At 42.1% G+C, this 13710-nt stretch overlaps 1 protein-coding gene across 3 annotated transcripts in view; it reads right to left on the bottom strand.

Annotated features, from left to right (window-relative positions):
• MSH3 (mutS homolog 3) overlaps positions 1-13710 on the bottom strand; it is an 86490-nt gene that overhangs the window by 55829 nt on the left and 16951 nt on the right. For all 3 annotated transcript variants that reach the window (XM_058827426.1, XM_058827428.1, XM_058827427.1), the window contains exon 9: positions 676-788. In XM_058827426.1, coding sequence (XP_058683409.1) covers positions 676-788 — 113 coding nt within the window. The remainder of the gene's footprint in view (positions 1-675; positions 789-13710) is intronic.

Here is a 13710-nt window from a genome sequence, read left to right as displayed (position 1 = left end):
GGGGCCATAAAGGTGATTAAGAGGCTGGTGCATCTCTCATGAGGAGAGACTGGGAGCTGAGCCTGTTTAGTCTCACGAGAAGACTGAGAGGGGAATATTGTCAATCCATATAAATACCTCAAATGGTGGTGCCAGACTCTCTTCAATGGTGCCCTGTGATTGGATGAGGAGCAGCAGCCATTCAAATAAACCACAAGTTCAACCTCAGCATGAGGAAGAACTTTACATTGAGGGTGGCAATGAAACAAGCTGCCCAAGGTGGTTACAAAATCTCCTTCTCTGAAGACATTCTAAACCCACCTGGATACATTCCTGTGTCACTGTTCCAGGGGACCCTTCCAACCCCAGATACTCTGGGATTCTGTGACCTTGAGAACCATTTCAGATGTTGAGTAATCCCCCTCAGCTGTTATGTGCATTGAAATTTAAATCTGCCTAAACACACACCTTCAAGCTTTGAAAAAAAGTAATGGTAGCCCTGTGTTCATTTCTGTTTAAATAATGTTCCTTTTCCTCTGAGCTCAACATAAGATCCCACTGTGCAGAAAATGAAGCAAAGGTGACCAAAAGCCTGCATGACTGTAAAGGCTAATAGGATGCATGCTTTAAATATATTTGGAATGAAAGACCTGTAATGTCAGGCACTTCTTTTGCGTAAAAAAACGAATTACATACCTGCAGTACCAGGCACCTCCTTTGCATAGAAGTCAGTAACCCTCTGGAAAGCATGGCTGTACTCAAAATTGAGGTTTTCCATCCTTTCTATCCTAATTCTGTCATACTGTAACCTGCAAAGAAATAAATATTTGACTTTCAGTTTTTACACTCCCATCATGAAGAGCGCTGAAGGATGTTACAAAGGTGCACTTTCTTTTGTCTTTGCTTTGTTAGGAGTTGATGGATAAAGAATGAAGAGATGAGCTACCAAAGTAGGTTGAAAACATTTCCAAGTGCGCTGTATGTTTTCAAATGTTTCCTCTAGCCTCTGTGAAAGTGCAAATAAAGCAAACCCAAATAGCAGCAAGCACAGTCTAAAGAGGGAATGCAAGAGGAATACCTGCAAGGTAGACACAAACATGTCATTACCAATCATAGCAAGTAATTTTGCCTTATCTCTTCTTACAGACTTCTGATGATCAAACACTTAAGCTATTATCTTATCCTATCACCATATTCAATTATCATTTGTCTTCGAAGACTTTGTTCCAAAGCTGTGGCACTAAAGGGCTGGATTTTTTTTAGTCTTATTGCGGCCCAGGCAGCCCCTGGTGATACTAGTGATAACCCTCTCCTGCCAGCAAACACAGCACACCTCACAAGGTGCAGCGTTTCCCCCTGGCTGTTTTTCCCAGCTGGTTGCTGAAATTACCACTGGATGGTGTTTGTCACTGTGATCTGCACAGCTGTTGATAAGCACTGAACAGATAAGCTGGTTAAAGAGACACAAAGAAGAACACATGGTGTTCCTGCCAGCCTCCAGCACAGCCACACAGGGAGCTCCAGGGAGAGCTTTTCACAAAACCTGTCTGGCCTCAGGGCTCCCACTCACCCCCACGGGATGTGAATCAACCAAGTGCTTTGGGCAGACTGGATCCATGCCAGAAAGAGGCACTGCGTAGGTATTGCTGTGTGGAAGTTAATCAATACCTTTTTAGCAGGGCTTTTCAACTTCATGGGAAAAAACAAACACATTTTCTGCATTCTTATATTCTACATACTCCCACCTGAAAGGATCAATGTATCTCTGAGGCCCAGCTCTTAAAAATGAGAGTTAATTTCCACAACATGTGTCCAGCTAACCAGACCTGTCCCAGCACGTGCTCAATCTGTGATCCTTTCCCTGCCTTGGCTTCAACTGACTGATCAAATTACATTTTCATTCATTATACTCTCTGGGAGTCCCCTCTCCCCAAACCTTCTCAGAATGAGCAAACATGCTTCAAGCAAAGGAAAATACCAACACCAGTCAGCTGTTCTCCTCCTTGCCTCTTTCCCCTTGCTCCAACCCCAGCAATCACACGCTCTACGTGTCTTTTGGTAAATCAGCACGAGGTCAATCAATCACTGCAGTGGTGCAAACACCCCTTCAACCCCTTCATGAGGTGATGGATGGTACCTGGAGAGCAGCACAGCACCTGTGAGTCACCTGAACAGACAGAAGGGCCTTTCTGCTGACCATGTGCCGGTAGGAACTGCAGAGATATTTTTCAACGAAGACTTTATTTTTCATTTCTACCTCTTCATGTCTTCATAGCAATGACTACAGAAAAGCAAGGCTTAACAAGAGCTAATTTGTAGAACAGGAGTCAAAAAGAAAGGCTTTGGGGTGTATTTAACTGGATGGTTCATGCCCCACCTCTTTGTTTTCTAGTGTTTAAACATTAATTGGTGTTATTTTCTTAAATGCATTTGTGATTTTCCTCCCATCTATAACCAAATGTATCCAAGCCCTTAGCATGAACTCTAACTTACAATCAATACACATTGAGTGACTTCTGACAGTATTTTTGTTTGTCAACTCTGTGAGGGGGAAACATTTAAAATTACTCTCTAATTTAAAATTATTAGCTCAGTGATCTGCAAAGATCTTCACCTATTTTATGTATTCTAGGTACAGCAACACCAAATATATGTATGGCATCCTGACTGAGGGCATGTACCTGGTGTTTTAGATAAAGTAAAAAAACCGGAAAGCTACAGATTCAATGTGTGAAAAAAACCTACATTTTTATCAAGATGTATGAAAACAAGGTTTGCTGCAGAAGGTTTTCATGTGTGTCCTTTGTGCAGGAAGATGATCACCAAAGGCCATTTTCCTGATTATAGGCAGGATGATATGGCGATGCTTATTTTATCTCTCCAGCCACCAGTGCCTATTTAAATCTGAAGTCAATTCACCATCAACTTTTGTAAACATCACTCTTGTCAGAAGCTCCAAATGAGCTGCAGTTCAACTCTTCCCAGCTCCCTGAAAACAAGCCATGCTCTCAGTCCTTGAGCTCCTCAGAGATCAACTCAACCCCTCAAAGCTCCCTCCTTCTGGGACTAGATAATGTACAATATATATATATATAGATATCTAATGTAAAATGTATATAATAATGGAATAATGTAATAATGTAACCTGTGCATCCTAACCTACGCTGTTCTGCCATTCTGTTACTGGAGGGACTGATTTATCTGTCACCCTGCTGGCAAAGTGAAAAAGGATCAACACTGCTGTGTTTCACTCCTCCATTTATCTGACAATTCAATGCATCCACTTAAAATTCATTGCTTAACAACTGCTGCAGGAAAAATATTTAAAAGAGAGCTCTCAGTTTGACAGAAAAGTCTCTTAAGAAAAACATCTGTAAAAATGCTAGAAGCTAAAAGGAAGCAACATAAATAAAACTAATTTTCAGAATCTGACTCAAGATATCTAAAGAATAATAAAATCTTTTATAAAGAACGAGCTTGCTTTAAGCACAATATTCATATTGGTGAATAAAGCAGGAATCACTTCATTGCTGCTCTACAATTCACAATTAAACAGACATAAAGTGAACAAAGACTTACTGCAAAACAGACACATCCAAACTGAGTATTTTTAAAGCTCACCAAGTCCTCCTAAGGAAAGCAAGTGCAAAATTTTACCATTCAGCTACTATCCTGCTGTGCTCATTCTGCTTTAGTACACTCAAAAGCAGGGGTGCATGGACCAAGATTTCCCTGCACAGCCCTGTATCACAGCACAAGGACACCAATGATGCAGAATTTGGGAAGGTGTCTGCTCCTAAAATTTAGTATGAATTTTTTACTTCTGATGCTAAGCACAGATCTGTAAAGCACAAATGATTTCCTTAGTTTTTCCTGTACAATTTATTCAAACTGCTCTTTTCTCTGCATTTCTCATAGTTCGTTCTGCTGGGATGACCAATCTATAACTGCAGAGATGAAATGCCAGCACTGCCCAGCAGGGCAAGGCAACCTGAATGCAATCAGATACCCAAGCACATCGTACCACCTTCCCTTATCAACAGCTTGGCAGAAACTGCATTTCCTTTACTTGTCACCACTGTGTCACCTCTGTTATCCAGCCACTCCAACCTCAGGGGGCTCGGGTCTGTGGGAATGGAGAACAACCACCCTTCATTTCTGGGTGAGCCTTGGCAGGGAGCTGCAGCAGCTTCTCTGGCAAAGCCACAGGGACATTTCCAAGCAGTTGTTCTTTTGGCACCGAGAACACACATTTTTGGAAGCACAGCTTTTCCTGCAGTCAGAGTCAAGCACTTCCCCACGTTTGCTCTGAGCAGCTTTCAGATGCCAGAGATGGAGACTGCTATCACAAGAGAACAGCAGCACAGTCACCTTCTCTGAATATCTGACACAAAGTGCTGCTGCCCATGAAAACCCAGCAGAAATCTCCACTGGGATGCTGTCAGTATGTTACATATAACATGTTACTCCACAGGACCTCCAGCTTCCAAAACACCCCATCTCAAGCCCCTCCTGAATGCCAGAAACAACTCTGACACACCTTAAATACACATTAACACATATATGTGTATCTGCTTGCTCACATGCATATATACATGCAAATATCTATACACACACAGGAAAATTTGAGGAAAACTCCTTGCTTGCCTTTCTCCATCCAAGCTACCAACATTCCTCAACACGTTTTCTGTTTTTCCCAGGAAAAGAACTCCAACCACACTGACAAGGCTGGAGCCTGAAACCAAGGAATTCTAAGAAAACACTCTTTTAGCTTCAGGAACTGAGAGGCAGGAGCTGCCAAAGAAATGGAGTAAGGAGGTTAGAGAACAGCAAAGGGCTGTGCAGGCTCTGCATGAACGCATCCCTTCTGTGACGGCAGAATTAGGTAGCACAGGACAAAACACAAGCACAGGTGTATTGCAGCAGCTTCTGCACCCACAAAAAGAAATCTTCTTCAGGCTTCTTCCATCTGCCTGTCTGAAGAACGGGATGAGACGCATTGCACTCATGTCTTGGAAAGTAGGAAGGATCAAGAACGGCTAGGAAACTGTTTATTAGCACCTAGGAATAGCCAGGATGAGCAATAGTCAACACTGAAATAAGACAATCCCACCACATCAATTTAATATCCCTCAATTGCAGAGGAGCTGATTCTGTGGACAGAGAAGACGCAGATCCTGTACCTGCTTGATCTCAGGAGGTTATTTCACAGCTTCACAGGTCCTCACAGCTGATGTGCAGAGCATGATTCACAGGGAAGTGCTCTTACGGAACGGTAGCTGGCAGGCTGGAGAGCAGCACTCAGGCTGGCAGCAGGGCTCCCTGAGAAATGAGGTGAGTGTTCTGCACAGCCCCACAGCTCAGCACTGCCCTGGGAGCCCTCTCTGCTCCAGCACCACTCACAGAGGCAGCCCCAGGCAGGACAACTCCAGCCCACTCAAACACCGCGTGAGGCCGAGGCGGCCGCAAAGAGCGTCAGAAAAACCCACTCGAAGCATGGCAGAGAAATTACCTAAAAGGCACCCATTTTCTCCACCCTGTATGGCTGTGAACAAACACACAGAGGGCTAAATGAAGCCCTAACCTCTGTAGGAGAAGTTCTTTCCATCCACCACCCCAGACATGTAGAGTTTACTGCCCAGTGACCAGCAGTGCTTACAGGGAACTGCAGTGCCTTGTGCAGCTATCGGACCCACAGCTCCCGAGGGCCAGCACAGCATCTTCCCACACCTCCAGCAATATTCACTTCCCTCTGTGTCCTGCAGGAGCCGTACAGATTAAAAGAAAGGGGGAGCACATAAACAGGAAAATATAGTTTTATTTCGAACAAACAACTTTTTTCAAAATAACCGCAATGACTGATTTCCACTTCCATGATGGAATGGGGATGAAAGAGTGATTTCATAGCAAGTAACTGCTGGGGTTTTTCCTTCAAAAATATTTAAACATATATCTATGAAATCTGTCTTGACCTTTCCCCTGAGGAACAGTTTGTCCCCAGCATTACAACTTTCTGCAAAAATGAAAGTTTCCATGATGCTGGGAGGATGCAGCTCACACTGGTTTGGTCTCATCAGAAGACCAAATCTTCCCTGTGATTGTCCCACTGCTCTCCTCCACCTGCACTCTGACAGAGATGTGCTACAGACAGCCTGCACACGTGTGTCCCCAAAATCAGCAGTTACTCCACTCAGGGTTATGCCAACCAACAAAAATCTCTGTCCTTGCAGGGTTTCAAACAAATTAAACAAAGCTGAAAAAAACCATACCAAACCAAATCGAAGACAAACCAACAACAACGAAAAAAACATCAAACAGTAACTCAAACAAACAATCAAAGGTAACAAGAACACCACGAAACAAAGCCCAGGAAAACCCTGCCTAATATCTGCCATACTACATGAGCACTGATGAAATAATGCTCTTTCTGTGACACCCCAAGATGGACAAATAGCTGTTTCTGAATTAAAGTGGGAGTGAGGAAGGAGTGAGGACACAGAGCCAATCATTTGCTCACGACATCTTGGGATTATTCCCATGGGTAAATGCAAGTAGTTCTACATATCCAGATCTATACACCAAAGATGAAAAATGCACTGGTGACAAAGGAATGACACTCCACATTTATGCTGTATATCCTAAAATGGGGTGTGGAAGGCTCCTCTGCGTCTCCTTTTCTTGTACCTCACTGACAGGTGATGAAACATGAGCCCTACACATTGTGCTTTTGAGGTCATTTCCAAATTCCAAACGCCCCTTTTTGCCCTCAAGGATGGAGCATTTCATACCCCTGTGTCGCCCAAGTTTTTTGCCAAGTCATAAATAAAAGGGTAATTATCTGTGCTCTTTCCCATCAGGGTCATTTTCTGTATTTTCTTTCAGTGTGGGTCTTAAACTTCACACAACAATGTACAGCTGGACAAGCAAACTACAAAAAGGGAGTGATTACTCATTTAATTCAACACTGGCTCTTGCTATTGTGTCTGGTCTCAGTTGCTCTGCAGCTGCAGCTCTGTGTGTTTACATCACTGCCCCTTCTGCCTACCACAGTACCCCTCTTTGATTTTCTCTTCTTCATGTTACCACTGCTGTTGTGCTTTGCAGTTCAATATTCAATCTGACATTTGCTCAAACCCTTGCTGGTGATTTTTTGAGCGAGCTCAAGCACACTCATTCGGGACACCACTCAATACTATTTTAGTTTGTTTTTGAATTACCAAACCCTTTAGAAGGCATTTTAACAAAAGGGGCCTTCTAAAAGCAAGTCTACAACACCAGACAATAGGTTGGCAGACAGAAAAGTTGAGTTCTGTATTACACATTATATAACTCAAGATTATTACCACTTTACCTTGCATCTTTTAGGAAAAAAAAAAACCACTTTGAAGTGCTTAAAAATATTACCAATAAATTAAATAATAAGAAGAGTGTGACTAAAAAAAACCAAAAAGTTCTGGACAGGCAGAGCAAAGGAAAAGATGACAGAATAGCCTTGAAAGAATTACTTTTCAGACTCTAATACAAAAGTGGGAATATCACCGTGTTCTAAACAGCAGCATTTCTACTGCCTCTTGAGAACCCCACAGCACCATCAGGATATCACACAGCCTCCCAAAGTGACTGCACAGCTCTTTGTTCCACAAGGACATGTGCTGTCTGATCATACTTGTCCCGACTGACAGGAGCACAAAACGCTCTCATTTTCAACAGCAAAAACTTATGAGCACAAAGCACTTTTCTCTGTCTCTCTTGTAATATTTTTGCAAAGGCTTCCCACCTACCAGATCTCTCAGTGAAGTCGTAACCATTGTGCTTCTGTCAAATCTCTACCTACTGTCATCAGCACTCACCATCACAACCCCTCTCCAGCATCAAGCTGATGGAGGAAATAGTCAGTAGAAAACATCTTATTCAAAGACATATCTTCTCTGGCAGCAGAAGTAACAGTCTAAATTCAGCTTGAACAAAGCCAAGCTCAGTGCTTAACGATATTTCCTAACTATTTTAATTATCTCCCCTTCCCTTACACTGTGTGTGAGAACAAAAATCTCCAAGACATTTTAATTTCAACGTATTTGAAATAGCACCAGCCCTCAAAACACTGGAAATTATGTGGGTCATACACATACATATGCAAAACACACAGTGCTCTGTCCAAAAAACAAAAGCGTTTCCTAGGTGAGGCTGTCGAATTAAAAATTAAAAGCAGATGGCTACAACACAACATACTTCTGGAAAGAATCTTAAACTCGAGTTAATTACTTCTTCACAGGATTAAAGAGAACCCCAAAACAAAGCTGAAAGCTGCAGGATGTATCAGCCACATGTTATAGTTACATATTATATTGTTGGCTTTTCGCAAATATTAAAATGAACGTTATGTGTATAAGAATGGGAAATTTTGTTGTATTAACATAGTTGCCTTAATTTCTGTTAGAAATAGTGGTATAATACATATATGTTAGGCTATGACATAGCATTAAAACAAAAACTACTTTTGTCTGTATAACCCAAAGACTGAAAAAGATAGCTGGAGACCCTTTTTTTCTTTTGTAAACTCTCTTATCCAGATGAAGACAGCAGTGACCAGAACTCTGGGGGAGGAATTTATTGCATTTCTGTTACCAGGGAATATAAATCTCGATGGTGCCAAGAGGATTGATCTATTGGGAAGGGGGCAAGAGAAAACTAAAAAGAAGAACACCAAAGATCCTAAGAAGAATGTCTGAATATGTATGAGAATTTATGGATATGTAGTAGGGTTCTGTTTTTAAGGGACAATCCTTTGTTAGTAAGGGATGCTCTCTTGGCTGAATGCAGAGACACCCAGCCATATCTGTGTACTTTATTTTTTTCTCCTAATTGCCTTTTTTATTAAACTTTTAAATTCTATAAAAATTATGTGAACCTCGTTTTTCACACACAGAAAATCCAGAATGGTGAGAAAGACATGGAGCTGGCAGACAGGGTCCAGGGGAGGCCACAGAGAGGATTTGGGCTCTGCAGCAGCTCCGGGCACAGCCTGGGCTGCGGGAGCTCCACAGGAACCTTCCAAACCTAATAATTCAGGGATTCTGTAACACAGGATTACTGCTGAAGTAGGAATCAGATTTGCCCAGGGAGTTGGTAAAAAGATGTTCAAGCATGGACTAACAACATCAGTAGGAAGTTGAATATAAGTAACCACCAGCTTACAAAATGTCATTTCCACGGATTACATAAGAAATAATGGAGATGGTGACAGACAGGGTCCGTCCATGTCTCTGTTTTAAATCTGTAACCTCCCACAGTGCTACCACTACTCTACCTGCCAAGAACTGTCAGAAACATCATTCCTGTTCTTTAATCAGCATAAGAATTGCTGTGGAAATTTACAGTGAGCACCGAACATCCCATACAGACCTCCCTGAGAAAGCACAATGCCTCTGCAAGCAGCAAGGCCACGCCTGGACTTTCCACCTATCACTGAAATGATTGATGTTCGGGGCACTGAGGCTCATACTCAGGATCCAGCTGCTGCTGAGGCTCTTACACAGCTTCCTCTGGGCTGCAGAGACACGGAGTGCCACTGCCTGATTTCCAGCCTCCTGTGAGAGGCTCAGCAGCTCGCATGATGAACACACAGACACTGACAAAGAGCTGCAGAACCCCACCAGCGCTGTCCTGCAGGCCAACAGAACACACAGAGTCCCAGGGATGGCCTGGAGGAGGGGGAGGCCAAGACAGATGTGCCCTGCACACACTGTCACATGGGGATGGAAGAGCTGAAAGGCCACAAAAAGAGAAAAAAACCTCAAAAACAAAACAAAATAACCAAAACAAAACAAACAAAACAAAAACAAAACACAAAAAATAAACAAAACAACTAAAGATAAAATCCACCCTGCTGAATCCTGTTGATAAATACTCAGGCATCACCTAAGATTACAGACCGACTTAATCAGAAAACATAAAATCAAAATTAGCCCACAATACCTCAGTTTAATTTAAACATGGAAGGAATGTATACACTTCACTGTGTTTTCAAGCTATGCTGGAAGCTTGTTACACATGATACTCAGGCAGAAGACCTGCAATTGTTGTTTAATTCTTTGTTTATTCTAAAAAGTTAAAATAAAAAGGAGAAAAAAATCCACAATATATCTTCAGGATTTTGACAATTTTATCCAGATATTTTTGCACAGATATTCTGAATTATTATCTTTGATGATTAACTATATTCACAGTAAGCACCTGATCTATATCTGAATCTGAAAACTCTGGATACCTGCTCCTCTGGGTATTGGCCATCATTAAAGAAAGATGTGGAAAATACATTCACTCAGGCTGCAGAGGAAAAGAACAACAGCATGGTGATCACATTCCATTATTGGGGGGCTAAGCCAAATGAGGACAGACTAAGGAAATCAAATTCATTTGGCATGGACAAAGTTAAGAGGGCATCTTCTAGCACCCAGGGGGCATTCAGGAAAGCCTGGAGCAGACTCTAGTGAGAGGTGCATGGACAAAACCAAGCAGCCATGAGTTGCACTCTCTCACACAAGATCAACTAAACACCCAAGCAGGTGATACAGCGAAGCTGGGGGCTTCCTTCCTTGAGCATTTCCCAAAGTGGACAAAAACACGCAACACCTGAGCCCCAGAAAGCTCATACAAGCCAAGTTATCCCAAGATTTTGAGTAAAAAAATTATTCTGAGAAACTGTGCAAGTCATCAGGTGTATTATAAACCAGCTGTAGACCAGCTGCACATACAAGAACAAGAACACAGGGACTGGCTGCTCCTGCACTGCTCTGTGCCACAGAAAAGAGCAGAGTACACAACATTTAATGCAGCTAACACAGGTCTGATGCCTGGTCAGTGCTCACACCACAGCCTCAGGGGACCTGCTTGCTCCTCACCTCAGGAGCCCAAGGTCTGTGCTCTGAGCAGGGGATGCTCTGTGCAAGACCATTTCTTCCATGCAGGAATTCCCTTAACACGTCCTCCTGCAGAGGACTTCACCCACCTACAAGGGGAGAGATTTGTTCCTCCCTTATCCGTGGGAAAGCTCCATCTGCAACAGGAACTGCAGGACCTACCTTTTGAGCCAAATATTTACCCATATTCTTCAGCAAAGACTGTAGCACAAAGTATCTTTTCTTTCAGTTCTTGGCAAGTGTAACTCCCTGTTCACATTTCCTTCTCCTCTCACACCACTAACAGGACCACTTGAACCAACCCCAACTGAAAGGATATGGTAGATTATGTAACTACTTCATCCTTCCCTTTTTCCTCCTCAATTTGGAGGCTCAACATTTGGGACGCCAGCAAATTCAAGTACCCTCTACGCTACCGAAATAAAAATTTTAAAGCCACAACAGGACCTTCCAGACGTCAGCATCAGTAATTACAGACGTCATCAGAGACCATAGAATAACCCCAAGTATTAAACAGCTCCATCCTAAAAATCAGGCCCACTGTTCTGAAGACATTTCAATAACCAATCCAAATTTGCCTTTGCACATGGCCTGGACCTTGCAAAGCCTTTTTACGCTTTTCCAGGAAGATCCAGTTGTGTGATGCTCCAGTGCATTGTCCCTGATGACCTCACAGCTGAATGAGGCTGGAAAATTGTATTACCCCTGATTTTCTTCCAGAAATGTCTCCATCTGAGCTGTCCAGCTATGATTAAAATAAAAAGACTCCCAATTCCAAGCTGACAAAGACACCCAGTGAGATGCTACCTTCAAATATAAACACAATAGGCCAAGTTCTGCTCTAACCCCACTCCTTTCTTCTTTGCTGTTACTGGAGTTATTCTCCCTCAGTGCTGTCAAACCATAGCAGTACCTGGAACAAAACCTTTCAGATGTGAGCAGGGAGCTGAATGTGAATCCAAGTCTGAAGAGAGCAAGAAACTCCTTAGGAAGTAATCTGAATGAAAGCAAGAGGAGACAGAAAAGAACAGGAACCTTTATGGTTACATGTGTTAATTTAGCAATTAATACTGCTTTCATTCTCCACTCAAAAACCAGAAGAGGCTCCAAGGTTTTGGTAATGTGTATTAATGGCACACTATTTTTAATAATTCTACCTCGAACACAATTGTGGCTCTTATAAGTCTAATAAAATGTTTTAAAAAGAGGCCTTTGAATGGTAGACAAATGTTGAAATAAGGTTTCAAACCCCAAGAGCTCTGTGCCAATTTCCAGGAAGGCCAGGCTCTGGTTTCTGAAATAAGGAAGAAGCTGCTGAGTTTGGCCATGACTTGCCTTGCACAATGAGAAGTGTGGCTCTGACACCAAGTGTGGCTCCCTCCCCAGGAGCACAGAGATTCCCCTGTTTTGGCAGCTCTGCAGCTCCCAAACACCTCACAGCTGGGAAACTGAAACGTGGGACGGGTCCAGGAGCCCTCCTGGCACCTGGGGACAACCCTGTCCAAGCCTGGGAACCAACACTGTAAAACCAAAGGACAAATCACTCTGCCCATGCAGGAAGAGCTGCTCAGCCCACACAACCCCATCGAGATCTCACTGCTGAAGCAGAATTTGGCACAGGGAACCTCTCATCTCCCTCAGATAAAGAGCTCTGCATGTTTTGTAAGGGTTTTAATAGAGGCTGCTGGACAGAAAATGGAATACATCTGGCTGGTCAATTACACTTGTAATTAATGTCTCCTTGGATAAGCCGATACAGATTTAAGAGTCCATTAAATGTGATGAATTGAACTTGTTAATTTTTCAACAAATCATGTCAGGCTTTCCTGGGAGATGTACAAAGATGCTTAAATACAGTCTCATCTCTAGAAGAATAAATACAAATAGAGTGTTAACAATTATACCCTCTATATGAAATATTTTCTTCTTACACAACATTCCTGTAATTCAGGAGTGGGATGTTTTCACCAGAAATTGTTATTTACCTTGATTTCGTGTTCTGTGGAAAGCTAATACAAGAGGAAAAAACAAGGCAGTTCTTCCTATGGGTTAATTTAGCATTTAACTTAACAGATGCTGTGCACTATTTATTGTTTCTTTCCAAGGATTTACCATTAAGGACCCAACTGCAAAAAGCCACTTAAATTATTTTACAAATGGAAAAAAAAAAAAAAAACATTTTGAGGAAAAAGGTGAAGGCAGCTTGGACCAAATGGTATGCTTTTAAGGAAAAAAAATGAAAAAGAATTCTAAATTGAAATTCAATTTCTCATGTTTACACTTTGGGGGCTGGCAGTGGTTCAGCTCAAAACACAGTTTTAAGTAGCACAAAGCTGCACATTATCCCTGAAGAAGTGAGCTGAAAACAGAGGTGGCAGCGTTTTGTCTCTGTTCTGCCTGGGGTTTTTCAAATAAGTCAAAAATTGAAGAAAAAAAATAGTATCTTAATTCTACAGACAATGGATACTTACTCCAACTTACTAGATTTTGTAACTGAAGACCTAAGGAAACTGAGTTATAAATCTTCTATTATTACCAACCAATTAAATAGTTACAATATTAGAAAGAGTAGAGGAATAAAACTCCTAAGTGAAACTGAGTTTTTCTGTCAGATAAAGGATTTTTGTTCACAAGGCACAGGGCCTTCTTTTTGCTCAGTACCCATCTTTTAAAATGCAAGAAGTTGCTGCCATAATCTGTCTGTAAACAATGTTCCCAATAAAATCCCAAAAATTCCTTTCACCCAACTTAACATGAAGGGTACTGGTCTAGATTCTGCTCATGGTCTGTGACGAGCCAGAAGTATCTGAAA

The sequence above is a fragment of the Poecile atricapillus genome, chromosome Z, assembly GCF_030490865.1.
Source record: "Poecile atricapillus isolate bPoeAtr1 chromosome Z, bPoeAtr1.hap1, whole genome shotgun sequence".
Classification (NCBI taxonomy): Eukaryota; Metazoa; Chordata; class Aves; order Passeriformes; family Paridae; genus Poecile; species Poecile atricapillus.
The sequence above is the reverse complement of the archived record's forward strand: the minus strand, read 5'-3'. Positions and strand labels throughout refer to the sequence as shown.